This window comes from Stenella coeruleoalba (genome assembly GCF_951394435.1).
Source record: "Stenella coeruleoalba genome assembly, chromosome: 3".
Lineage (NCBI taxonomy): Eukaryota > Metazoa > Chordata > Mammalia > Artiodactyla > Delphinidae > Stenella > Stenella coeruleoalba.
The window spans coordinates 169,457,956-169,485,390 of record NC_137148.1 but is presented as its reverse complement, the minus strand read 5'-3'; the positions used below and the strand labels follow the sequence as shown (position 1 = coordinate 169,485,390).

The 27,435-nt window shown below is 48.1% G+C and overlaps 2 protein-coding genes across 6 annotated transcripts in view; one reads left to right on the top strand and one right to left on the bottom strand.

The window, feature by feature from the left end:
* RFX2 (regulatory factor X2) overlaps positions 1–27,435 on the bottom strand; it is a 185,955-nt gene that overhangs the window by 134,431 nt on the left and 24,089 nt on the right. For 4 of the 5 annotated variants that reach the window (XM_079918169.1, XM_079918171.1, XM_079918166.1 and 1 more), the window contains exon 2: positions 16,993–17,184. The gene's annotated coding sequence lies outside the window, so the exon portion shown is untranslated. Of the gene's footprint in view, positions 1–16,992; positions 17,185–18,519; positions 18,684–27,435 lie in introns of all 5 variants that reach the window. The other variant, XM_079918167.1, reaches the window with a different exon arrangement.
* Positions 1–27,435, top strand: part of ACSBG2 (acyl-CoA synthetase bubblegum family member 2) — a 66,423-nt gene that overhangs the window by 36,323 nt on the left and 2,665 nt on the right. The window contains exons 2-11 of the mRNA XM_079918172.1: positions 339–439; positions 1,996–2,225; positions 5,941–6,029; positions 6,866–6,986; positions 9,264–9,350; positions 14,051–14,200; positions 18,879–19,055; positions 23,369–23,550; positions 23,683–23,916; positions 26,130–26,347. Of these exons, the coding sequence (XP_079774298.1) occupies positions 339–439; positions 1,996–2,225; positions 5,941–6,029; positions 6,866–6,986; positions 9,264–9,350; positions 14,051–14,200; positions 18,879–19,055; positions 23,369–23,550; positions 23,683–23,916; positions 26,130–26,347 (1,589 nt within the window). The remainder of the gene's footprint in view (positions 1–338; positions 440–1,995; positions 2,226–5,940; positions 6,030–6,865; positions 6,987–9,263; positions 9,351–14,050; positions 14,201–18,878; positions 19,056–23,368; positions 23,551–23,682; positions 23,917–26,129; positions 26,348–27,435) is intronic.

Below are 27,435 nucleotides of genomic sequence, written 5' to 3'. Positions count from 1 at the left end.
AGGCAACCAACCAGATCAGAACTCTCTTGTGTGAGTTGCTTTCCTTCAGGAGACCTCAAAATGTTTTCTCACCCAAAGGATCACGTGTGGACTTGGCCCCTATATTCTAACTGTTTAAGCCACTCTTCTGGAAACTCAAAGACTGAACACCCTTTGGACTTTACAACTGCTCTATGATCTGGCATACAGCCCACTCTCCTCTCCTCCTAGGCCCAGGACAGGCATGACTAATCAACCCCAGGGTTCTGGGAAGACATGACTCAGAAGACATGGGAGTTGGCTTCAGACCTGCAGCCCCTTTGCCGGGCCTGCTAAGTTCCCTGCTTTGTGCCTTGCAGCACTGTGAAGAATGGTCTCTGTGGACCTGGAAGGGCTGAAACATCAATGACTCGAGAAGAGAAGGCCAAGGATCTTAAGGCAGGCATGAGTCAAGAACGAGGTATGCTGTGTGAAAGAGAAGGGTGCACTGACTCAGTCATGGCTTTTTATAAAGGGGTCTGGGCCGGGAGAGTCAGGCACAGTTTCTCCCTGCCCCAGCTGCTGGCCTTGGCAGAGGTGCCCGAACCTGGGAGGCCAAGTCTCTATATGTGATGGGGAGCAGAGGCGGCACTGGCAAGTGGTTGACAGCTGGGCCCCGTCGTTCAGAGCAGAGCTCTGCTAGCCGGTGACAATGGGCGAGTCACTTGCTCTTTCGAAGCCTCGTGTGTATTGTTGGTACTGGGGGCGGGGCAGGGGGGCATTGATAATAGCACCTCCTTATTAGGATGGTGAGCCTGTGTGGGTAAAGCACATAAATATATAATACATATAATATTATACGTTACATATTACATATATATTATATATAGTGCAGATGTAACTGTGTGTGTATATATATGTGGCAGATGTAATATGTAATTGTTTATATAGTACAGACGTAATAATATTTAGACTGAGAATATAACTATATAGTACAGATGTAATTATAGACATATAGAGTGTAGACGTAATTATACATACGGTACAGATATAATTATATACGGTGCAGATGTAATAATAATGTAATGCAGATATGTGTATATATATATATATCATTTGTAAATAATGTGGAATTCTAGGTAATGATTCAAATACTAAAAAGGCTGACTCACACCAAATGATTAAAATGTTTTTAAAAAGAGTGAAATAATGCCATTTGCAGCTCCATGGATGGCCCTAGAGATGATCATACTAAGAGAAGTCAGAACGAGAAAGACAAATACCATACGATATCACTTGTACGTAGAATTTCAAATATGGCGCAGATGAACCTATCTACAAAACAGAAAGACTCACAGACATAGAGAACAGGCTTGTGGTTGCCAAGGGGAAGGGGGTAGGGAAGGGAAGGATTGGGAGTTTGGGATTAGCAGATGCAAACTATTATATATAGAACAGATAAACAACAAGGTCCTACTGTGTAGCACAGGGAACTGTATTCAATATCCTGTGATAAACCACAATGGAAAAGAATATATATGTGCATAACTGAGTCACTTTGCTGTACAGCAGAAATTAACACGTTGTAATAAATCAACTATACCTCAATAAAATGTTTTAAAATGATTCAAATGTTGAAGGGTGAAATGGATGGACAGCTGCAGTTTACTTTGAAATGTATCAAAAAGTAAGATGGAGGAATGGATGGATCAACAGAGGATTGGCTGGATGGAGATGTGATAAAGCAAATACAGCAAAATGCTAGAAGTTGTAGAATCTGGTGGTGGGTAGAGGTCATTAGCTATACAATCCAATTTTTTGTATGCTTGAAAATTTTCATAATAAACTGTTGAGAGGGTAAGGAAGAAATAAATGAAAGAGGAAGCTTGAGTAGACCAGCACTGACCATGTGACTTCACTCAAGGTGTGGGATTAATTCAGCTTCAAAAAGACAGCACCCCCCCCACCCCCCGCAACTCCTGAGTTATTAAATGAATAAAAAAAAGTCTGCCACCCAACCCTGGTGACTATTTGCAGTTACTCCTGGGCTGTGGACCATTCACCGAGATGGAGAAGTCCTTATGAGGCTTTCAAAACACGGGCCAGGCCATGAGACCCCCATGACCATCCCTGAATTTTTTCGGGAGTCAGTCAACCGATTTGGGACTTATCCAGCCCTCGCATCAAAGAAGAATGGAAAGTGGGAAGTTCTGAATTACAACCAGTACTACGAGGCTTGTCGGAAAGCTGCAAGAGCCTTACTCAAGGTAAATGAGTCATTCCTTCATTCCTTCGTTCGTTCATCATGTAGCAAATCATTCCTTTTATGTATACATACATATGGGACAAAATGCACAAGGCACCCCAAGACACAAGGTTAACTGGTGAAAAATTTCCTTCCAATCTTTGTCCCCTCTCTTATGGAGGTAGCCATCATTTTCAGTTCTTTCTATGCTATTCTGTGGAATAAATTATGTGTACATGTTATATAATTCTATAGAAGTACATTTTTACACACATGGTAGCATACTCAAGAGTCTACAACCTGCTTTTTTTTCTGTTAGCACAGTATATGTGTGTTTTAGTTAGCTACTGCTGCATAGCAAATTACCCCAAAACTTAGTAACTCAAAATGACAGAGCAGGCTTCCCTGGTGGTGCAGTGGTTGAGAGTCCGCCTGCCGACGCAGGGGACATGGGTTTGTGCCCTGGTCCGGGAAGATCCCACATGCTGTGGAGCGGCTGGGCCCGTGAGCCATGGCCGCTGAGCCTGCGCGTCCGGAGCCTGTGCTCCACAACGGGAGAGGCCACAACAGTGAGAGGCCCGCGTACGGCAAAAAAAAAAAAAAAAAAATGACAGAGCTTTATTATCTCTTGGTTTCTGTGGGTCAGGAATCCAGGAGTGATTTAGTTGGATGTTGCTGGTTCAGGATCTCTCATGAGGCTGTAGTCAAGCTGTCAGCCTGGGCTGCATCATCTGTACATGGCTTCTGTACATGGCTGGCTCTTGGCAGGAGGCCTCAGTTCCTTGCTCCATGGCCTTCTCTGTAGGGTTGCTTGAGTGTCCTCACAATATGGCAGCCAGCTTCCCCCCAAATGAGTGATCCAAAAGAGAGAATGAACCAGATGGGAACCGTGATATCTTTTATAACCTGATCTCAGCGATGACATACTATCACTTCTTTCACAAGGTTAAGCAGACCTTGATACGATATGGGAAGGGATTATAGTAGAACACAAATACCAGGGGATGAAACTCATCCTGGAGGCTGGTTGCTGCATTCTGAGATCCTTCCATATTGATTTACTTATTTTTTTTTAAATCCATATTCTTTTCAACAACTGCAAATACGTATGTAACAGTATTGACTTAATCAGTCCCCTACGGGTGGGCATTTAAGTTGCTTCCAGCCTTTGCTACGATACGTGGTGCCATATTGAACCTTCTTTGTACCGTGAATTCCTACAAAGCCAATGCCCTTTAAGCCCACTCACAGTGTATGAGAGAACCTGTTTACCTATGGTATTGTCAACATCATATTATCAAAACTGTTCATCTGGGCCTATTCGATAGGCATGTTAGGCAGAATTCTAAGGTGACTCCACCGAGATTCCCAACCTCTGGTGTACTTGTGCTGTATAATCTTCTCCCTGTGACTGTGGGCTATGATGGGATTTCCCTCCTGAGATGGCCAAGGTGAAGGGATTTCACAGATGTCATTAAGGTCTCTAATCTGTTGACTTTGAGTTCATGAGGAAGGGCAGGTGCTCTGGGTGGGCCTGACTTAATGGGGTGAACCATTAAGAGAGATTCTCCTGCTGTCCTGGGAGCAAACTGCCATGTTTGGAGAGGGCCATGTAGCAGGGGATGGCATACAGACTCTAGGAGTTGAGAGCGGTCCTCAGCTGGCAGGTAGCAAGAGAAGAGGATCTCAATCATTCAACCACAAGGAAATGAATTCTGCAAACAACCTCCAAGTGCGGGGCCCCCAAGCTTCGGGGGAGGTCATGGTCCCCACCGATCCCTTGACTGCAGCTTTGGGGGATCCTAGGCAGAGAACCCAGCCGCGCCACCCCCCAGACTCCTGACCTGTGGAAACTGGGATAATAAATGTGTGCTCTTTTAAGCTGCTACATCTGTGACGATGGGTCACGCAGCCACAGATAATGAACGCAACAGACATCTCGTACTGTAAAAGGGCACCTCCCGATGGTTCTGATTTACAGGAAATCCGATCGCATTCTGACCTAGACCCAAGCTCCTCTCTCCCCTCCTCTGATGCCCATGTGTCTTCATCTAGAGACTGTGAGAGGTCGGAATTAGGAACCACCTGCTTGGGCTGGATTTCTTCTTGGCTGCCCTTACCCCCACGCCATAGTGCTGTAGCTAGTTCACCCTTCCTGAAAGATGGTCCTCTTTCCCTCTGCCCTTAGTTCTGGACTTCAAGGACCCCTGCTCTCCTAAATCTCAGGGATCCAATCAGAAAGAAGTCAGTTTATCTACACATTGATGGAGACAGTGTCCACAGTGAAGACAGCCTTCCTGCCACTGAGCACAAACATGTTGCATCACGTTCTGAAGCATCAGCAGGCAGATGCCTTCCAAATGCTTAGGTTTTCCCCGGGGACAGAGGGTCACTGCCAGCCTTGCCCAGGTGACTAAAACAGCCAACAAAATTGGAGTTTCCAGGACAAAAGGGGGGCGATCACCAAGCATGATCACTTTCACGTCCAGGTCTCCTGATTCATCCTCAACCACGTTCAGATCAGGGCTATGCCTTCAAAAGTGCAATTTATTACCACTATAGGGTATCACTCTTTAAGTACTGTTATGATTAAAACTAAAAATGAATTCATTAGGATGGCTAATTAAGAAAAAAAAAAACAGACAATAACAAGTGTTGGTGAGGATGTGGAGAAACTGGAGCCCTCAGTCACTGTCAGCGGGAATGTAAAATGGTCCAGCCACCCTGGAAGACAGTCTGGCGGTTCCTCACAAAATTAAACTTAGAATCACCATATATGATCCTGCAATTCCACTTCTGGGTACAGACCCAAAAGAATTGAAAGCAGGGACTCGCACAGATATTTGGACACCCACGTTCACAGCAGCATTGCTCACAACGGCCAAAAGGTGGAAGCGACCCAAGTGCCCATCAATGGATGAATAACCAAATTGTGATCCGTCCATACGATGGAACGTTAACCTTCAAATGGAGTGAGATGCTGACACCTGTCACAACACGGATGAACTAGGGGACGTTAAAAGAAGCCGGACACAAAAGGACAAATATATGATTCCACTTATAAAAGGTCCCTAGAGGAGTCAAATCCATAGGGACAGAAAGTAGATGGTGAAGGCCAGGGGCTGGGGGAGGGGGTGGGGAGTCAGTGTTTCATGGGGACAGAGTTTCCGTTTGGGAAGGTGAGAAAGTTCTGGAGATGATGGTGGGGATGGTTGCACAACAATGTGAATGTGCTTAATGCCACTGAGCTGTGCACTTAAAGTGGGTTAATGGTTAAAAAATAAAATACATAGGGGACTTCCCTGGTGGCACAGTGGTTTAAGACTCCACACTCCCAAGGCAGGGGATCCAGGTTCGATACCTGGTCAGGGAACTAGATCCCACATGCATGCCGCAACTAAGAGTTTGCATGCCACAACTGAGGAGCCAGCGAGCCATAACTAAGGAGCCTGCCTGCCACAACTAAGACCTGGTGCAACCAAATAAAAATAAATAAATATAGAAAAAATACATAAAAATTAGAATAAATAAAGGGGGTATTACAGAGAGGGAGGTAAACCGGCCTCCCAAGAGTCACACAAAAAAAATCACACTCCGGATTTTCATCTCAACACGGGCTGTCCCCCTTGTGACTCCGTGGGCTCTGCTTTCACCTGCCAGTGAGCAGATCCCATCCGGAAGCAAACCACCTCTGTTGCTTCTGTTTTCTGTTTGTCTGTCTGGTTTTGCCTTCCCAGCTGGGCTTGGAGCCTTTCCACTCAGTCGGCATCCTTGGGTTTAACTCCGTCGAGTGGTTCCTTGCGGCTCTTGGCGCCATCTTCGCGAGGTAAGACCTCGGGCCCGGGTCCCTGTGGATGTTGGGTGGTGCTACTCCGAGACTGGCAGCCCCAGGCTGGTTCCCACGGAGATGTGAATGGGGGTTGTAGAAGCCGCCGCAGGCGAGCCGGCGAGATAGACACACACATCCGTCCAACAGGGGACTAGTATCTCAAATACACAAGGGACTTCTACAACTCAGGAATAAAAACACAAAAAGAGGGACTTCCCTGGCAGTCCAGTGGTTAAGGCTCTGCGCTTCCACTGCAGGGGGCACGGGTTCGATCCCTGTTCGGGGAACTAAGATCCCACATGCTGCTCAGTGCGGCCAAAAAAAAAAAAAAAAGAAGATTTTTAAATGGGCAAGAGACTTGCACAGAAACATCACTAAGGGAAGTAGCAAATAGGCACTTGGAAAGATCCGTGATGTCATCAGCCAGCAGGGAGATACAAAGGGAACCCACAGCAGAATGGTTCAAAGCAAGAACGAAAGGTTGCGAATGAAGGGAACGGGTGGAGGGGTGGGGGGGGTCCAAACCCCACCTCTTATTTGCTGTGGGACCCTGAACAAGTGACTTCCCTGCCCTGAGCCTCAGTTTCCTCATCTGTAAAATGGGGGTACTGTGAAGGTTCCAGGTCATAATGACATCCCGGGAGCCCATCCTCTCTCATCATCACTGTCCAGCTGTGGAGGGAGGGAAGCTGGTGCTGAGGCTGCAAACTCAGACCTTCCCTGCAGACCCTCCCCCTCCCCCGCAGACGCTTCCCCTCCCCCCACCTTCCAGGACGTTCGTTCTCGACTTAAGGTGTGTGGGGCACACTCGTGCATGTGTTTTCTTTTCCCAGGGGCTTCTGTGTTGGTATTTATGCCACCAACTCTGCGGAAGCCTGTCAACATATCATTGCTCACGCCAAAGTGAACATCCTGCTGGTGGAAAATGACCTACAGCTGCAGAAAATCCTTTCGGTAAACCCCTCCGCCCCCCCTTGCTGCCTGCCAGTCACTGGGGGAAGGAGGGGGTTGTGTACGTGTGGAGTGGATGTGCGTGGAGTGGATGAGTTTAATTTCCAATGCGTATTCATTTCCTACTCAGCCTCTGTTTTTAAAAATGTGTTTGTGTGTTATTTTATATACCTTTCACTGCTTACCAGTTTTCTTTCAGAAACAGTTATTTTGAACCTTGTCATCCTTGCTATGTTCACCTCTTAGAATTGTCCTCCTTTCGGGAATGCTTTTGTCTTTCTTTTCTGTTTCTTTCCTAAGTCCGACCACTTCCTGTTTCACTACTTTCTGATGTCTGGCTCTCCCCTCAGGGCTTGTATGTTTGCTTTGTGTTCTTCCTTCCCAGCTGCGTTTACCCCATTACGTCCTAGGTTTTACGTTGGAAGGTTAGGGGGCAATTTTCCTTTGCTTTGCAGTGACTTTTTGCGCACAGTGAAATCTGACCCTCTCTTATTCCTTTTTTTTTTTTTTTTTTTACCCCCCCTTGTGTTATCTTTGTAATGTTGCAAGAAACGTTTCCGATGACTTGTGTTTGAATGAGCTGCAGTTGCCTGAACCAGCTTTGGGCAGAAGGATCCTGAGGGGAGGGGAGTCCTTGGGAGGGGTGAGCCTCGATGGCCAGATTCACGGCTCACCCCAAGAGCCACTGCACCGCGTAGCTTGTGGGATCTTAGTTCCCCAACCAGGGATGGAACCCGGGACCCCAGCAGTGGAAGCGCAGAGTTCTAACCACTGGACCACCAAGGAATTCCTGCGACTGTTTCTTTAACACCATATTTCATCTTTCCTGCGTTACTTTTTGCTATTTCTCGAGTGGAGATGTCTCGCCGTGGGTGGCATCCTCTGAACGCCGTGGGCCATGCGTTTCCCCACATTTTAACTTCTCTGAAATCAGGGCACATTTGCCAGCCTCAATGGAATCCAGCCAGACTCGGGGAAACAGGATATTTCGTGCCACCAGGCCTCCTTCGACACCTAATTCCTGAGCTGGTTCAGTGAGGACGGACGTCCACTTTCTGAAATTGCTTTCTGAAGGCATGCTTCTTTGGTCCCTGGTACTCATGTCATGCCCTGTCTGTCCTGTTCGCAGCAGAACACACTGCGGGGTGGGTGACGGGTGGGGCCCTTCTCCTTCTTGCCGCGAATACCGGTTTCCGATTTGGGTTTTTCCAGCGTTAGAAGAGGTCACGTGCCCCATCCTTTCCCCTGCAGCCACCTCATTGCTATGGCTTCTTGTCCTCGTTCTGGTATATTCAACCTCACAGGCATGAATTATTTCCATCTCTTAGTTTCATCAAAGATGCAGTTTGTGGGAGATTTCTTGTTCTGGTTCCTCTGCATGGAAGATTCAAAGCCAGGCTTCTGATACTCTCCTCCCAAACTGGACATTCAGCTCCACTTGGAAATCTTTGATTCTGGGGGACGGTCACGGCTCATAACCCTCCAGTGCTTCCCTTCTTCCTTTAGAATAAACTGCAAACTCCTGCTCTCACCTCCAAGGCATGGCCTACCTGGCCCTTCCACCGCTTCCTGCATCCTCCCCCGGCCTTCTCCCTTCCATCCCCATTCCAGCCAGCCTGGACTTTTTATATCCCTCCAACATCCCGGCTACTACCTGCTTCAGGCTTTTTGGATGTCTGTTTCTTCTCTCTCTGGAAAACTCTTGTCCAGCTGTTACAAGCACTTCTGGCATCTTTTCCCTCCAGGTCGTGCCAGAGGCTTGGTTGTAAGGAGCGTTCTGGATGTTGGAAGTGACTTCTTCACTGGATTGGCTAGAAATGTCACACAGGCACACTCCTTCCTTTGCACAAACAGGGGGGCAAGAATCCCACAGGCCTGGGTACCTGAACCTTACAGGTCTAGGTTTAGGAAGAGCGTTCTGAACCCCCGCCAGTTCCAGCCACCTTCATGGAGGATCTCTGTAGCCCTGCTCCAACCAGAAGGTTAGCTGGATCTTGGCCGTGGAGCATAAGGTGCCAGGAGACAAAGGGCCGGGAGGGCCTCCTTCGACTCACCAACCCAAACCACAGCTCTGTACAGCAGAATTCAGGAGGCTGTTGCCCTCAACTCTCTGTGATGGTTGCAGTCTACTGATACCGACCTGTCAGTCAAGACAAAGAGCAAAAGTTTTACTGCATGGGCAGGGGGAGGGAAAGAGGCTGAGGTCCCTGAGGGAGAGAGCTTAGAATGCGCTCTTCCAGGGCCCCGTTACCATGAGGTCCGTACACAACTTTCTTTCAGATTCCAAAGACCAAGATGGAGACCCTAAAAGCAATCGTTCAGTACAGGCTGCCAGTGAAGGAGAGCAAATGTAACAACCTGTACTCTGTAAGTGTGAGAGGGGGCACTGAGCAAAGGGGAGGGCACAGCCTTGAAAGGGAAGGAGGGCACTCCCAAAGTAAGTGGGTAGCGAGCAAGGGAGAGGGTGAGGCCAAACCAGGGAAGTGGGCGGTGAGAAAGGGAGAGGGCGGGGCCTCACCAGGAAAGTGGGCGGGAACTCTCAAAGGAAGTGGGTGGTGAGGAAAGGGGAGGGCGGGGCCAAACCAGGGAAGTGGGCGGGGACTCTCAAAGGAAGTGGGTGGTGAGCGAGGGAGAGGAAGGGGCCTCACAAGGGAAGGGGGTGAGGCTTTTGAGATAATTTTTTTCTGGCATGAAGGTTCTGATTTACCAGAAGGTGTCTGTTCTGGTTATTTATTGCTGTGTAACAAATCGCCCCCAAAATTGGTGGCATAAGACAATACCAATCATTTTATCATTAGTTGCTTTTCAGACCATTAGGGTAACTGAAAAAATACTGCATCACTGAAAATTAGATGTGCTGGAACTCACAACATTAAGTTTAAATATTTAATTTGTATTCAAACCAGAACTTATTATAAATTTACTTTCCTGGTTTTCATAGATGCAAAGTCATCAACATTTTTATTAAAACAATTAGCCAGTTTTAATATATACAAATAGGGATATAGGGGTGCACATATCTGCAATGGCTCGGACCAACAGCACTGCTGGAGCCTTTTTTAAACTTTTGATGTTTCATTCATAAGGAATTTGCTCTGCTTTGATAGTGACTTTTAAATTATTGCATTAAAGTACTATTTATCTTGATTACAAGCTTTTTTTTTTTTTCCGCATCCGCTAAAATTTTGCACTCAAGGAGAAGCCCCTGGTCCTCACTCTGGTCCCAACCCTACAGCTGGGGCTCCTCCAGCACATTTCCCTGTCTCTCTGTGGTGTCTCCATATGCTGTCTCCGGCATGATGACTTCAGGACCTCTGGACTTATTGGTGGTTCAGATCTCCAGAGAGAATGTTTTGAGGGAGAGAAATATCCAGGTGGAAGCTGTCCTGCCTTTAACGACCTATTCTTGGAAGTAACACACTGCCCAGCAAGGCCAAGCTGCATGAGGGCCCAGACTTCAGCTCTTACTGAGGGAGGGGCGGGGCCCCTGAAGAGTGGGTGACACCGTAAATGCTGTCGCAGTCATTTTTTTGCAAATTCACTCTGCCTCAGGGTCTTCTAGAATCAGAAAATGCTTGGGTGCAAGCAACAGAAACCCACTTAAGCCAAAGGAGGGGGTTTGGGTTTTGCTTTTTTTTGTTTGTTTGGTTTTTAAATTTATTTATTGATTGATTTATTTTTGGCTGTGTTGGGTCTTCGTTTCTGTGCGAGGGCTTTCTCCAGTTGCGGCGAGCGGGGGCCACTCTTCATCGTGGTGTGCGGGCCTCTCACTGTCACGGCCTCTCTTGTTGCGGAGCACAGGCTCCGGACGGGCAGGCTCAGCGGCCATGGCTCACGGGCCCAGTTGCTCCGCGGCATGTGGGATCCTCCCAGACCAGGGCTCGAACCCGTGTCCCCTGCATTGGCAGGCAGGTTCTCAACCACTACGCCACCAGGGAAGTCCTGGGTTTTGTTTTTAAGGATACAATGAGTTAACTCACAGAAGTCAGGGCAGGAGGTCTGTGAGAGGCCAGGATGAGCCACTGTTAGGCCAGCAAACCCATGTCCCAAATCAGAAGTCCTAAAATGTCATGGAGTTTATTTGGTTTGCCCTCCACGCAAGCGGGAGGAAAGATGTCAATGATCCTTTCTGGCCAAAACACTCACCAGCTCGTGCACCTTTCAGAAAACATTTAAATGTTAAGACCAGGACAATGCCTAATTAAGTAAGACAACCGATCAGAATTACAGACCTTTCAGAGGTTAAAAATGACCAACACAGAAACAATATCTGAAGCCTGGATAAGTTAAATCAACTCATTTGTTAGAAATTGTATTTACAGCAGGGTTTCTCAGCCTTGTTGGACATTTGGGGTGGATAATTCTTCATCGTGGGGGCCATCCTGTGCATTGTAAGATGTTGAGCGACATCCCTGGCCTCCACCTACTAGATGCCAATAGCACCCTCCCAGTTGAAACAATCAAAACTATCCTCAGACACTGCCTAAGTCCCCTCGGGGGCAAAATCACCCCTGGTTAAGGACAATGATTTATAGGGAAGAGTTCTGTGACACAGATTAGTATCTACTTCTCTGCAAGGGTGAGTAGGACCTACCGTTTTGAGGTTCAGTTTAGGAAGACAGTCATTACAACTGAGAGACAAAGAAAGCGCCTGGGAAATCAGAAGGTGAAATTCGGGGGCAGGGGGATGGCAGAATAAGACAATTAACCGGGTAGGTTACGATGCCTGGGATTGGACCCGGGACCAATTCCAGATTGCCAAGAGAGAGGACTGGATTGGACAGGACTGGGTCTGGGGTCTACCTAATCCAATCACTTGTGGCCATGGGAGAATGAGGTCTTCACCAGCGATTAGGGGAGCATCCTTTGCGGGGGAGGGCTTGAGGCATCTCTCAGAGAAAGGACAGGGTCCTGCAAAAGGCTTCTGTGTGCTGCTCCTCTCACCATCACCCTACCCTGTTAGAGATGGTCTGGGTAAAGGTTCTTCCCTTGCAGATGGGGCCAGCATTGCCCTGGCAGGCTACAGGCAATACTGGCCATTTCTGGAGGACCTGGAGTGCCCTCTGTCTTGCAGACAGGACATTACCCTCAACCAGGGCCTCACTAGGGGCTCAGAGGTAGAATTTTTGCAGGTCCCAGGTGAAATTTGGTTCACACAGCCCAACAGTTCCTTCTGAGGCACCAAATTCTAAGCTAATTAAGAGCACAGGCTCTGGAGTCAGACAGTCTTGGGTTAGAATGATAGCTCCTCTGTCTACCTGCTGTGTGACCCTGGGCAGGTAACTTACCACCTCTGAGCCTCAGCTCCTTCATCTGCCATAGGGAGATGATGTATCTCTTATCAGTAAGGATGTCTTTGGTTGCAAGTGACAAAAGCCTAACACCAAATGGCTTAAGCATAAAAGACCATTTATTGGCTCATAGCCGCAACCTAGGGTGTGGATTTCAGGCACGGCTGGAACCAGGGGCTCAAATAATGTGACCGAGACTCCATTTTGCGCTCTTCATATCTTGGCTCCATGCCAGCCTTGATTCCCCCCTAGTCCTGAGATGGTCCAGCAGCTCCTATGGCTACATCTTATTCACGTCCAGATGACGCATTCATGTCCCAGCACTTCCAGCAAAAGCCCCGACCTTCACTGTGATCGGACCACCTGAGGTCACATGCCCAGACCCAGTCTAACCACTGGGGCCCAGGCAGATGGGACCTTCTAGCTTAAACCAATCACAGTGGCCCTCAGCCACATCAATCTGGTAACTAATAAGTTTGAGGTGCTGAGTGGCATCTGGGAAGGCACAGCACAAATAATATTGAACTCTGCTGTTCTGAGCATTGTACATATATTAACCCATTTACTGCTTAAAACAACCCAAGCAGTTGGGTCTTGACGTCATTCCCATTTTACCTATGAGGAAACCGAGGCACCGGTGCTTGAGTAGCCTGCCTGGGAAGTGGAGGAGAAGAAGCAAACGTCTTAGGGCTTTTGTAAGAGGTGCCTTTCCTCCTGCTGGGAATCATGCTTCGGGAGAAGCTGGTGGGGCAAGATCTGACTGGGGAAGGGAACTCCTAGGTGCTGAGGACCCCACTCACACACCCCGAGTCCCCACCCTCCATTTCTTTTGTTTGTTTGTTTTTTGGAGTATTGCTTTACAATGTTGTGTTAGTTTCTGCTGTACAGTGAAATGTATCAGCTCTGCGCATACATAGATCCCCTCTTCTCTGGATTTCCTCCCCATTTAGGTCACCACAGAGCACTGAGTAGAGTTCCCTGTGCTATACAGCAGGTTCTCATTGGTTATCTGTTTTATACATAGTAGTGTACATATGTCAATCCCAATCTTCCAGTTCATCCCACCCTCCCATTTCCCCCCCTTGGCGTCCATACGTTTGTTCTCTACACTGTCTCTGTTTTGGCTTTGCAAATAAGTTCATCTGCACCATTTTTCAAGATTTCACACATATGTGTTAATATATGATATTTGTTTTTCTCTGACTTATTTCACTCTGTGTGACAGTCTCTAGGGCCATTCACAACTCTACAAATGACCCAATTTCGTTCCTTTTTATGGCTGAGTAACATTCCATTGTATATATGTACCACAACTTCTTTATCTATTCCTCTGTTCGTGGACATTTAGGTTGCTTCCATGTCCTGGCTAGTGTAAATAGTGCTGCAATGAACACTGGAGTGTGTGTGTCTTTTTGAACTATGGTTTTCTCAGGGTGTATGCCTAGTATTGGGATTGCTGGGTCGTATGATAGTTCTACTTTTAGTTTTTTAAAGAACCTCCATACTGTTCTCCATAGTGACTCTATCAATTTACATTCCCACCAACAGTGCAAGAGGGTTCCCTTTTCTCCACACCCTCTCCAGCATTTACTGTTTGTAGACTTTTTAATGATGGCCATTCTGACAGGTGTGAGGTGATACCTCATTGTAGTTTTGATTTGCATTTCTCCAATGATTAGTGAAGTTGAGCATCTTTTCACGTGCCTCTTGGCCATCTTTTGTGTCTTCTTTGGAGAAATGTCTATTTAGGTCTTCGCTTGTCTTTTCTCTCCGCAGTGGGATGATTTCATGGAGCTTGGCAACAGCATCCCCGAGTCCCAGCTGGACCAGATCATCAAGAGCCAGAAGGCCAATCAGTGTGCTGTGATCATCTACACTTCTGGGACCGTAGGCTATCCCAAGGGGGTGATGCTTAGCCATGACAACGTAAGTGCTGTCTCTGCTGACACGGACGAAATTTGCAGCATCCAGGGTCCCGTCACTCCGGGGCAGTGGTCTTCAGGCTAGTTTTGTTCTTGACCCACAGGGGCACAGTGGCGTTTAGGGGCCCAGCACATGGGGGGATCCTTGATCTGTGGGTCATAGAGAGTTATGCAAATGCTTCCAAGGCTGGGGGCAGCATAGTGCGGGGGTTGAGATCAGGGACTCTGGGGCAGACCTGGCTCTGTGATCTTGGGCAGGGCATCTGACACCTCCAAGCCTCAGTTTCCTCATCTGTAAAATGGGTGCAATGGAACAGTCCCTGCCTCATGGGTTGTTTGAGCTCAGAACCGTGTTTGATAAAATAAATACATGAAAGGGCAGTATACACATTGTGTTTCAGAGGTAAAGCAGAAGCTGTTTTAGTTACTTGAGGAAGGCCGTGTGCTTGGGGAAAACTTACTCATGTGTGGGTGGAGTCCAAATCTGATGGTTATTTAGGTCACTGTTAGGAAAGAATAAGGAGAATACATGCTAAAAGATCCTGTTTATGGGGGACATCCCTGGCAGGCCAGTGGTTAGGACTCCGTGCTTCCACTGCTGAGGGCCCGGGTTCAATCCCTAGAAAACGCAAACTTATCTACAGGGACCGAAAGCAGATCAGTGGCTGCCTGGGGAGGGCAAGAGAGAGGCATTACAAAGGCGATGGAAATGTCCACCATCTCGATGGTGGTGATGGCTGGCTTCACGGGTGCAGACATAGTCCGTATGTGCCAAATTGTACACTTCAAATGCGGTTCCCTGTATGTCAATTACAGCTCGATAAAGTTGTTGGGTTTTTTTTCCCATAAATTTATTTATTTATTTTTGACTGTGTTGGGTCTTTGTTGCTGCATGCAGGCTTTCTTTAGCTGCATCGAGCGGGGGCTACTCTTCATTGTGGTGCGTGGGCTTCTCATTGCGGTGGCTTCTCTTGTTGCGTAGCAAGGGTTCTAGGCACGCAGGCTTCAGTAGTTGTGGCATGCGGGCTCAGTAGCTGTGGCTCTCGGGCTCTAGAGCGCAGGCTCATTAGTCGTGGCACACTGGCTTAGTTGCTCTGCGGCATGTGGGATCTTCCCGGACCAGGGCTCAAACCCGTGTCCCCTGCATTGGCAGGCGGATTCTTAACCACTGCGCCACCAGGGAAGCCCTGGTGTTTTTTTAAACAAGAAAGACAGTGATAGTTCATTTCTGTTGCACACTTACTATGGGGCCAGAGGCCATCCCGAGAATTTTACACTTTGTAAATCCTCACAGCGATTCTATGATTCTATCTGTTCTATCAGGTGGACGCTGTTTCTACAGATGAGAAAACTGAAACCCAGAGAGATTAAGCTGCTGGGCCCAGGTCACACAGCAAGCAGCATGGCAGGGCCAGGAGCTGAAACCCAGGCAGGCAGGCGCCACAATCCACATTTTCAACTACACTGTAGGTCTATGGGGCTAAGGTGTAAAAATGTCCAAAGATGCAATCGTTACAAATATGTTAAAGCTGGTTGAAGAACAGTACACAGAGCACAACGCAATTTTGTTAAAAACTGAAAAATGGCGGCGAGTAAGTTTGTAAGTTTTAAAAGCAGGAAAGTGTCTGGCAGGACATGCACCCAACACGCTCCGCTCTGTGAGTCAGAAAGACTGCTAGTTTTTTTTGTTTTTTTTTTTTTTTGCGATACGCGGGCCTCTCACTGTTGCAGCCTCTCCCACTGCGGAGCACAGGCTCTGGACGCGCAGGCTCAGAGGCCATAGCTCACGGGCCCAGCCGCTCTGCGGCATATGGGATCCTCCCGGACCGGGGCACGAACCCGTGTCCCCTGCATCGGCAGGCGGACTCTCACCCACTGCGCCACCAGGGAAGCCCCAAGACTGCTAGTTTTCAAATGAAGCGCTTCTACTTTATAAGGGCTTTCCCCACCCGCCCAGCTTAACAGCTGGCAGCACACACTGGCCTTTGTACTGGCTGTTCCCTCTACGAGGAATACTATTTCCCAGAGACCCACATGACTTGCTCCTTCACCTCCTCCGGGTCCCTGCTCAAATGTTGCCACCTCTGTGAAGCCCTCCCTGACTTCCATGTTTAAAATAGCAAAGAAAAATAAACCATCCCATTAGCCCCCAAGCCCCATTTGGCTACTGTTTTGTCTTGCACTGCCATATTATACAGTCACGTGTTTATCATGAACAACACTCCTTGAGGGCAGGGGCTATCTGTCTGGTTCACTGCTGTGTCTCCAGTGCTTGGTGTACAGGAGGATTCAATCCATTTTGTGGACTGAATGAATGGAGTCTGATGAGGCGCCCACCCAACCCTGGCCAGCGTCCACGCTCCCAGTGGCTTCATGTCTAGTGAGATCATGTCCTCACAGAGGACAGACAAAAGCCGAGCCCCTGGAGCAAGTCTGCCTGGATCTGCATCCTGGCTCCCCCACTTGCTAACTATGTGACCTGAGAAGATTTCCTTAACTTCTCTGGGCTTCGGTTTGCCCATCTGTAAAATGGAGACAAGAATGGTTGCTACCTCTCAGAGTTGCTATGAAGGTTAAATTATTTCCTATACTGTGTCAGTTAGCTACTGCCGTGTAACAAACCGTTCTAGAACTTAGCAACTTAAAACACCAAGAGTGTGTTATTTCTGGGTCTGGAATTTGGGAAGGGCTTGGCAAAGTGTCTTTTCTGCCCTACAGAGTGTCAGCTGGGGTCACTCAGCTGTATTCAGCTGGTGCCCAGGCTGGGCTGGCAGGTCCAAGCAGGGCTTCACTCACGTGTTTCATGGGGCTTGCACTTCCTCAAAGCATGGGGGCATCGAGGCTGTCGAACTTCTCAACGTGGCGCTGGCTCCTCCGAGGGCAAGCATGCCCTGATACAAAGGCAGAAGCTGCAGTCTATTAGGACTCAATGTCAGAAGTTTACACGGTGCTCCACTCTGTGGGTCAAAACCAGTCACTAGAGCAGTCCTGTGAAGGGAAAGGAAAACAGACTTCAGCTCTGAATGGCAGGGGTGGCAGAGAATTTGCAGCTGTCTTTAACCTACCACACAGACATAAAATGCTCAGAGCAAAGCCTTGCATATTGGGATTAAAAAATAATCCCTGTCGACTATTATTTTTTAAATCATCATCATCTTTACAGCAGGAAGTCCAAGCTAGTCCCATGTTCTCAACATATGTCAACAGCTCAAAGCTTCTCCCGTTTATAGGGTACTATGCCATGCTGAGGTAAACGCACTAAGCCCTAACAGAAACCCCACAAGGTAAGATGTGTCATTAACCCCTTTCAGAGATTGGGAAACTGAGGCTCAGAGAGGGGAAATGACTTGCATAAGGTCAGAGAGCGTAGAAAGGTCTGAGCCAGGATCTGAACCCAGGAGTGTCTAAACCACTGTAAATCACGGTCTACACACACCTAGCCCCTTTTCTCAACAAATGGGCACTGGGTTCCTTGGGTCACTGTGGGTGACAGTGCTTATGGGTACAGACGGAAAATCCCTCCATCCTGAGGCCCAGAGAAAGAAGAGGGACAAATCTTGAGGGCTTACTACAGGGCGAGTGCTTTGCATATTTCATTACACTTAAATGTAACTTTTCTTTCTTCATTCATTCATTCATTCAACAAAAATTTACTGGGCACCTACTATGTGCCGGGAAAACCCCTTTGAGCAAAACAGACCCAATGGTGGCGCTCGGGAAGACAGCCAGGGAATGAACAAATGAAACCCCTCAGACTGTGGCAAGTAGTACGTAGCGGATTAGAAAGATGCTGGAAACTTCAGTTTGGGTGATGTGAGACTGCTTCCGTAAGGAAGCGACATTTAACCAGAATATAACATCTTGAGGAGTCAGTTGTGGAGACAGCTAGAGGATGCCCATCCCAGGCAGCGGGAACAGCCCGTGCAAAGGCCCTGAGGCGGGACGTTGCCTGATGTGTTGGAGGAACAGTGCAGAGGCCCGTGTGGCTGCATTAACGAGACGACTGTTTGCCAGAGACTTATGGCACCAGTAAAAAATATAGATTGCAAAATCATAGGTACGCTAAAACTTTCCATCAACGTATGCACCAGAGAAAGAAAAACATTAACATACTAATTGTTGGGGTATTAATGCCACGGGATTATGGGTGGCCTTTTCGTTTGTTGGACGGTGTTGGTTTTATAGTTTTATGTTGGGCATGAGGAAGCTCTGTGCCCCTTTTACAGATGAGCAAATACAGGCTGCAAAGGATTTTTAAGCAAATAGCCCAGGGTCACACAGCTAGTAAATGGTGGAGTCAGGATTTGATTCTGGGACACTTACTGAATCCTTCAGATTTCTGACTATCCCCGATAGACATTCGGACTCTAGGGTCTGTTGCTGGATCCTAGGGCGTCTGGTAATCCCCCAAAGCTTCCCATCAAATTTTACTGCTCCTTCCATCCTCAGGCAAGTCAGTGAACCTCTCTGTGCTTCTGGTTCCCCATCTGTAAGATGGGAGAATCGCAGTTATCAACCCCAGTGTGTGCAGATGAGGACTAAGGGACTCAATGTTTGTCAAGTACAAGAGCGGTGCCTAAGCAGATGCTTTGTGTTTGTTAAATAATTGTATTTAAATGGCCCTCGGGCAAGGATGAGGCGCGCTGAAGGGTATTGGATTGTAAGCTCGACGTGTGTTCTAGATCACGTGGACGGCGGGGTCGGTGGCGAGGGACTTCCATCTGGCTTACGCTCCTGAGAAGCAGGAGGTGGTGGTCAGCTACCTTCCTCTCAGCCACATCGCAGCTCAGATGATGGATGTCTGGATACCCATGAAGGTCGGGGCTTTCATCTACTTTGCTCAACCAGATGCACTCAAGGTATTAAGGCTAAGGGCAGCCCGGAGGTGTGGATGGTTCCTTCAAGTCCCAGATCTGGGGGTTCCTTCTCCATCCTCATCTAACGCTCCCAGGTAGCAGCGTTTGAAACAGTCAGCCGCCTTCTTTTAGTTTTTATCTTTATCCAAGTCGTGGTATCCATGGCTGTGCAGACTGTACACTGAACAACCTAAGGCTAAGATGGGAATGGTATTGAAAGCAGAACGTGTGTGTACGTGTGTAGTTTTTTTCAAGTCAGTATTCCCAACTCCAAAAAGCTCCCCACACCAAACGTTTTTGGCAGTAAAATCTGACCTAAACTGATGGGAAGCTATCTGGAGTCTTCATTTTTATCCCCCTTATTGGGAATATGTGTATCTGCAGAAATATTAACGTGAAGGATTTCAGCTGGCTTGCCAAGACACCGCCGTGGGATTCATATTACAAATGAGATTAGCACCATATTACCTTTCTGAAGGCCGGAGAATCCTCAATTCCAGAACACATCTGGCCCCAAGGGTTTGAGATAAGGGATTTTGGACCGCTTTTGAAAAACAGCAATGTCCTAACCACCCTCCAGCGGCAAACTCTCCAGAATTTTCAAGAGATTTCTTCTGGCATTCACCTCCAGTTTTTAAAAAAATATGTAATAATTTTCTTGATTCATGCATTTTTAAATATTATCTCTTACTTTTCCATTGCAGTAGGCAAGGATTTAATCCTCTTACACCCCCATCTTCACTTGCTTCCCCTTTGCCCACCCTCTCAATGAAAAGATTTCTTAGTTAACGGAGCCATGCAGTTTACTACGTGATTACACTGCCTGTCTGGTACAACCTTTTGTTTTCCCCAGAGTTAATAGTTGCCTTTCTTTTCCAATTTGGTGGAAGTTTTCTGTATACCTGTCCGGTTGCTCCATCTCAGCTGTCACATGCTTATCAGGATTTTCCAAATGTTCTGATACCTACTGCATTATTTTCTCCTCCATCCTTCTGCCCTGAGTAGGACTGTTTGTTGTTTTAAGTTGTCCTAGATTGGGCCCCCTAGAAGCAGAACCTGAGATGGGATGGAGGTTTTTGTAATTAATTGAGTAGGATCTCTCAGGTGAAAACCGTAAGGGAGGGAGTGAGGGGAGCAAGATACGGCAAGGGGAGAAGACAGGATGTAAGTTCAGCTGGCGTGCGAGTGGAATTGCCCTTACGCAAACCAATCCCATGGGAATCTCTGAAGCATGAATGGCACCACAGTGGTACTGCTTTGAGGCAAACAAGGGGTCTGGGCTTTTGTACCCCCATCTCAGAGTCATTGGCGATAGGCTTACGCGCTCATGTGGTGCGTAACTTCCCAGGCATTTCTGAATAAGGGCAGGTCTCTGAAAAAGAGGGAAGCTGTGGACCATTAGAGGTCTGAAGAGGACATCAACAGTAGCTTCTACAAGCTGTCATGCAGGGATATCCCTTCCTCCCACTCCTGTGCTGAATCCTCTGTTTTCTAAGGTCCTTGTGTTCTTTTTTGGGGGGTTACCTCTTCACTTAGCTGGAGTTCATCTTTGGGACGTTTTTCATGTTAAGTAAGTGAAAGTATTCTTGTATGTCCTGACCTTGTAGACTTAACAGAGCCAGAAAAGAACTCTGCACTTTCCTCAGCTACATCCTCTGTATTTGCTTACTATCCTTGCTGGAACAAAGACCACAAAACTTAGTGGCTTAAAACAACATAAATATATTATGCCACAGTTCTGGAGGTCAGAAGTCTAAAATGGGTCTCAATTGGATAAAACCAAGACATGAGCAGGACTGTGTTCTTTCTGGAAGCTCTTGGGGAGAACTGGTTTCCTTGCCTTTTTTAGATTCTAGAGGCTGCCTGTGTTCCTTGGCTTGTGGCCTCTTCCTCCATTTTCAAAGCCAGGAGCACACAGCATCTTCAAATCTCTCTCTCTCTCTCTTACACACACACACACACACACACCCCCCTACATCTGTTCCCACTGTCACACCTCTCTGATCCTCCTGCCTCCCTCTTATAAGGACCCCTTACGTCATCCAGTGATGACACTGGACCCACCTGGAAAATCCAGGATAATCTCCCCTAGGCTAAGTCTTAGGGCCTTTGTAATTCCTTCCACGGGGTTCATTCTCCTGTCCTTCACATGGCTGGCTCCTCCATGTCATTTAGTTCCCTGCTTAAGTATCTCCTTGACCCCTTTCGGTCACTCTCACATCCCCCATGCTCAGTATCTGAGACACATTAGACACTCCGTAAATGAATACTTTGTTTTCCGGCTGAAAACATAATGTATACACACTCGCCTACAGGGCCTGAGAAGTTCCCAGTCTCCAATATCCTTATCAACCCCTAGTACTGTCAAAAAAATTTTAAACTGTCAACCAGGAAACGAAGCTGTCTTAACAGTTTCTTTTTTTTTTTTTTTTGGCTGCACCGCGCGGCACGTGGGATCTTAGTTCCCCCGCCAGGGATCGAACCCGCGCCCCCTGCAGCGGAAGCGCGGAGTCTTAACCACTGGACCCTGGCTTTACATCATAAGTAACTGACAGAATGTCTTCAAAGTGGCTGTGTCATTTTACATTCCCAACCAGAAGTGTACGAGAGGTCCAATTTCTCCACATCCTCACCAACACTTGTTTTTGTTTTTATTAGTATTGCCATCCTAGTAGATGCGAAGTGGTATCTCCCATATTAATTTGCATTTCTCGAACGATTAATGGCGGTGAGCAACTTTTCCCGACTTACTGGCCGTGTGTATATCTTCTTTGGAAAAATGTCTGATCAAATTTTTAACCATTAAAAAATCTGGTTGTGTATCTTCTTATTGTTGAATGTTAAGGGTTCTTTATACAAATCCTTTATCAAATATATGATTTGCAAATACTTTCTCCCAGTTCCATGGCTTGTCTTCTCATTTTCTTACTAGTGTCTTTTGAAGAGCAAAACGTGTTTACCTCTAATGAGTGTTGACTCTCCAATTTACTGATTTTTTTCTTCCATGCTTCTGGTGTCATTTGTAAGAAATCACTGCCTACTCCAAGGTCACAGAGATTTTCTTCTATGTGTCCTTCTGGAGGGCTTTTAGATTTAGCTCTTACTTTTAGGTCTGTGATCCATTTTGAGGTAATTTTTGCGTTTGGCAAGAAGGCTCTAAGTTAGCTAAGCCCTCGTTTGTTTGTTTGTATACAGATATCCTTTCCTGCATTAAATTGCCTTGGCACTTTTATTGAATGTCAATTGACCATAAATGTGAAGATTCATCTCCAGGTTTTCAGTTTTGATCCACTGAACTTTATGTCTATCCTTACACCAAAACTACACTGACTTTATTTTTCTGGCTTTATGGTAGTATGACCACCTTGTCCCTGTTTACCTGGGACTTACCCGATTTCATAAGTGAAAATCCTACATTCCAGGAACGCCTCCGGTTCTGGGCAAATCAGGACAGTTGATCACCCTACTTTGTAGTAAGTTTCAAAATCAGGTAACAAGCCCTCTGACTTTGTTCTTCTTTTTCAAAATTGCTTTGGTTATTCCAGATCCTCTGCATTTCCATATAAATCTTAAGATCAGCTTGTCAATTTGTATGAAATAGCTTGCCTATTTTTTTTTATTTTTTGCGGTACGCGGGCCTCTCACTGTCGTGGCCTCTCCCGTTGCGGAGCACAGGCTCCGGACGCGCAGGCCCAGCGGCCATGGCTCACGGGCCCAGCCGCTCCGCGGCATGTGGGATCTTCCGGGACCAGGGCGCGAACCCGTGTCCCCCGCATCGGCAGGCGGACTCTCAACCACTGCGCCACCAGGGAAGCCCAGCTTGCCTATTTTTGATAGGGATTACATTGAACCTATAGATCAATTTGGGGGAGAATCTTGCATAATACTCCACTGCATTCTTGGACCACAGTTTCTTTAGCCAATCCCCCATCATTGGCCATGAAGTCTGTTTCCATCCTGTTACAAAATGATGCACAAAGAATATCTCACACGTGCTTCTCTGTGTACCTGATCTTGCATTCAGCTGAATTCTGTCACCCACAGAAGTGAAGTTGCCAAGTTGCATTTAAAACGTTAATAGTACTCTCACGCTGCCTTCCAAAAATATTTTACCGGTCTGTGCTCTCTACCAAATCCCCAGAGAGAGCATGATAATCGGATTGGCCACTGGCCAGCCAATGGATTGGCTCCCTTGGGTCAGCAGCTCACCCTGGTCCAATAAGCCAAGAGAAGGTTCTCCTGGGCTGAGCTGAGCGGCTGAGGAGAGATGGACACCTGGGTTGCAGGTGTGGCTAACCCAGCTCTGCGCCCTGCAGGGCACTTTGGTCAACACTCTGCAGGAGGTAAAGCCTACCGCCTTCCTGGGGGTGCCCCGAATTTGGGAAAAGATGCATGAGAAGATAAAGGAAACTGTTGGCAAATCTTCAAGCTTGAGGAGAAAGGTGTTCTCATGGGCAAGAAATATAGGCTTCAAGGTCAACTCAAAAAGGATGCAAGGGTAAGTGGCGGGTCCAGCGGGGCCAGGCATACAGGGCAGTGGGTGAGGGGGCTCAGCCTTCTCCAGCTGGGTCCCATCAGCCCCCTTGTGGCCCCATGGCTATAGAGCTCTCCTTGGCATTCATGTTCATAGGGGACATGACACTCCCATGAGCTACCGCATGGCAAAGGCCCTCGTGTTCACCAAAATCAAGAATTCCCTTGGCCTGGATCGCTGCTGCATTTTTATCAGCGGGGCCGCACCCCTCAACCAAGAGACTGCTGAGTTCTTTCTAAGTCTGGACGTACCTATAGGTGAGGCGTACGGTATGAGTGAAAGCTCAGGACCCCATTCCGCGTCCAGCCCAGAGAACTACCGGATTCTAAGGTACTGGCCTCCTGGGCAGCCTCTGGGTCCTCTGGGGTCAAAGGGATGAAGATGGGAGGGTCGACAGGCCTCTGGGCTAAGATGAATCCTGACTTGGTGTCTCCAGCATGACCCCTGTTCTCCAGCCTCCAAGCCTCAAATTTTCGTGACCGTGGGAAGCCCCAGTTTGAACGAGAGCCCATGGACAAAGGGGAAGGGCTCTCAGACATGCTATGGACTCTCCCTATTTGCCATTTGCTAGCTCTGCCTCCAGACGGCCCACCCCGGGCTCACCCACCCGAGGTTCACCTCCCTAGACCTCGGGACAGTTCATCTCCACGGTGCTTTCTCTCAAGCACGTCCCCAGGCCCCTCCTGGCTTTCTCCCAAGCTCAGCTCCCCTCGGGCTGCAGGATGGAGCCCAGTGACACTGACCCAGTAAGAACATCCAAGCCAAGCTCCACGTGGAGTCTCAGAACCGTGTTCCTACACAGGGCCTCCTGGTTGTGCCGCTCCCTGACCCCCGCCCTGCCGCCATATTGCAAGGCTGGCTCTCCTCTCATGCTCGGCCGAGTTCCGGCTGCCTCTGAACTTAGCGAAAACTAAATTCAGTCTTCCCAATCTGGCAAAACCATCTCCTGCCTCTGACTTTACCTTGCACATCAGTATCTCCCCTTCTCCAGTCCATAATCCCATCTGGGTCTGTTTTCTGCAGAACCCAAACACCCACTGGAGTTTTCTTCCAAAACCAAAGAGTGGTCCTTCCTAAAAGAGTGTTTTTCGCTGTGCAGAACTTTTTTTATCTTTACCTGGTTGAACTCATGAAACTTGTATAGCTTCTGAGTTTTTCCATATTCCTAGGAAAGCTTTTTTTTTTTTTTTAAAGATTTAATCTTAATTCTTAAGTTTTGGTGTTCAGAAAGGACCTCTTGTAGATCCTGGAAATGAGATACCTTGTTGATAAACATTGAAATCAAGTTAGTTTTTTTGTTTTGTTTTGTTTTGTTTTTTAGCCATGCAGTATGTGGTATCTTAGTTCCCCAACCAGGGATCGAACCCTCATCCCCTGCGGTGGAGTCTTAACCACTCGACCACTGGGGAAGTCCCCCTAGAAAAGCTTTTTTTTTTTTTTTTTTTTTTTGCGGTACGCGGGCCTCTCACTGTTGTGGCCTCTCCCGCTGCGGAGCACAGGCTCCGGACGCGCAGGCTCAGCGGCCATGGCTCACGGGCCCAGCCGCTCCGCGGCATGTGGAATCTTCCCGGACCAGGGCACGAACCCGTGTCCCCTGCATCGGCAGGCGGACTCTCAACCACTGCGCCACCAGGGAAGCCCTAGAAAAGATTTTAACGGAGGTCGTAAGGAGGCTCTTTATAAATTTTAAGCTTCACAGGACGGCCTTCTTTTTCCTCTTACTAAGGGAATCCCTACACTTAAACCTAAAACCACTGGCCCTTCTAACTGCCAGTAAAAAAGACCTCAGCAAGGCAGTAAGAAAATACTTCCTTTTCTGCATCTTAAAACCACCCTCCCGAGTAGTATCACTAGTGAAAGGAATTCCACGAAAATCCAGATATCAGCCGGTGCTATTCTGTCTTGCAGAAGTAACTTTAACCTCTAAAGAGATTCTGGTTCGTTGACTTACTTAAAATCAGCTGTCCTGGTCATTGCGTTCAGGTCGACATACCTGTTTTCTAGAGGGGGTTTTGTTGCTTCCTTTTTTTTTGGCCGTGCCATGGGGCTTGTGGGATCTTAGTTCCCTGACCAGGGATTGAACCCGGGCCCTTGGCAGTGAGAGCGTGGAGTGCTAACCACTGGACCACAGGGGAATTCCCTGTTGCTGTTTTTAACCCGGGAGCACTTTGTCCTTCTCCCATTTATGTGAAGATAAAAACAATCTAGATTCACTTTGCTGTACACCTGAAACTAACAACTATACTCCAATAAAAAAAATTTTTTAATTCCCCAAAATAGTAATAATGAAACAATCTACAACTCTGCTGGGTTTCCCAGTTCGCCAAGTGTCTGGGAAGTTGGCTCACTTGACTGAACAAGCCCTCCTTCCACTCGGTCAACACCTCTCATGCCCGCCGGGTCCTGGGGAGGGTGCGGCAGCAGGTTCCAGCCCAGGCCAGCTGAGCAGAGCGTCAGGAGCCTGGGCCACAGACCCAGGCCCACCTGGGTGGGTGACCTCGTCTCCCCGAGCCTCAGTTTTCCTCCCTCCTGTCCCCTGGCAGTTCCGGCAAAGTCACGACTGGGTGTAAGAACATGCTGTACCAGCAGACCAAGGACGGCGTTGGGGAAATCTGCCTCTGGGGCCGGCATGTCTTCATGGGCTACCTGGAGAGCGAGGACGCGACCGTGGAGGCCATCGATGAGGAGGGCTGGCTCCACTCTGGGGACCTCGGCCGCATGGACAACCAGGGCTTCCTCTTTATCACAGGCCGCATCAAAGGTACTGGGGCTGGGCTCTGCAGGGGCCTCCTGGGAGCAGGCTCACCTTGAACGTTGAAGGCTCCCAGCCCCCGCCTTTCACGGGGCGGGCTTACACTGATGTACAGGGACACCCCAGTCCGCGCATCCCAGCTCTGTCCCTGTGCCCAGCCTGTGGCCCTCGGCAGGGAGCCAGAGAAGAAGCCCATTCTGGGCCTGAAACCTCTGTTCCCTCCCCTGCCAATCGAGGATAACAGTAACTACAGAGCTGTAACGATTCAGTGAGGATTAACTGAAATGACGTAGAGCAGGGATCAGACAACTTTTCCCATCAAGGGCCCACTCGTAAACATTCTGGATTTGCAGGACGCAGGGTCTCTGTCGTAGCTGCTCCACTTGGCCGCTGCAGCAGGAGACGACGTGCAGACCGACGGCCATGGCTGTTTGCCAACACAAGCGTCACAGGATTTTCATGTGTCACGAATATTATTCTTCTTTGGATTTCCTTCCGACCATTAAAACATGTGAAAGCCGCTTTTAGCTCGTGGCCATACAAAAACAGGCGGACGGTGGGAGTTAGCCCACAGGCTGGAGGTTACCAACCTCTGAGGGAGACCATTTGGCATGGAGCCTGACATAGGCAGTCATTATACAATTAGAGGGCTGTGTTAGCATTATTTCCAGGATAAGCAACAGAAAACCCTTCTTAAGCAGCTCTGAGTGAAAAAGGGATGCTACTGGCTCAAAACCAGAAGAGTCCAACAGGTCACGCTTCCGGCATGGCTGGATCCAGGTGCCAAAATGACATCACAAGGAATCTCCCTATCCTTCTGTTACCATGCTGTCCTCCGTGCTGACGCCGTTCTTAAAGAGGCTTTTCCAACTTGGTGACGAGATGGCTGCCAACGGTCTAGGTTCATCCTAACACCCAAGGGACGAGTAAGCGTGTATTATTCCCAGTTGTGTCGGCAAGTTTTAGGCCTGATTCTCGCTGCATCTTCTTGGGTCGCTATCACACCTCAGAATGAATCACTGTAGAGGATGGAATATGCCGACTGGTCAGACCCGGTCACATGCTCACGCCGGCAGTCCAACCCCCCCAGGACCACA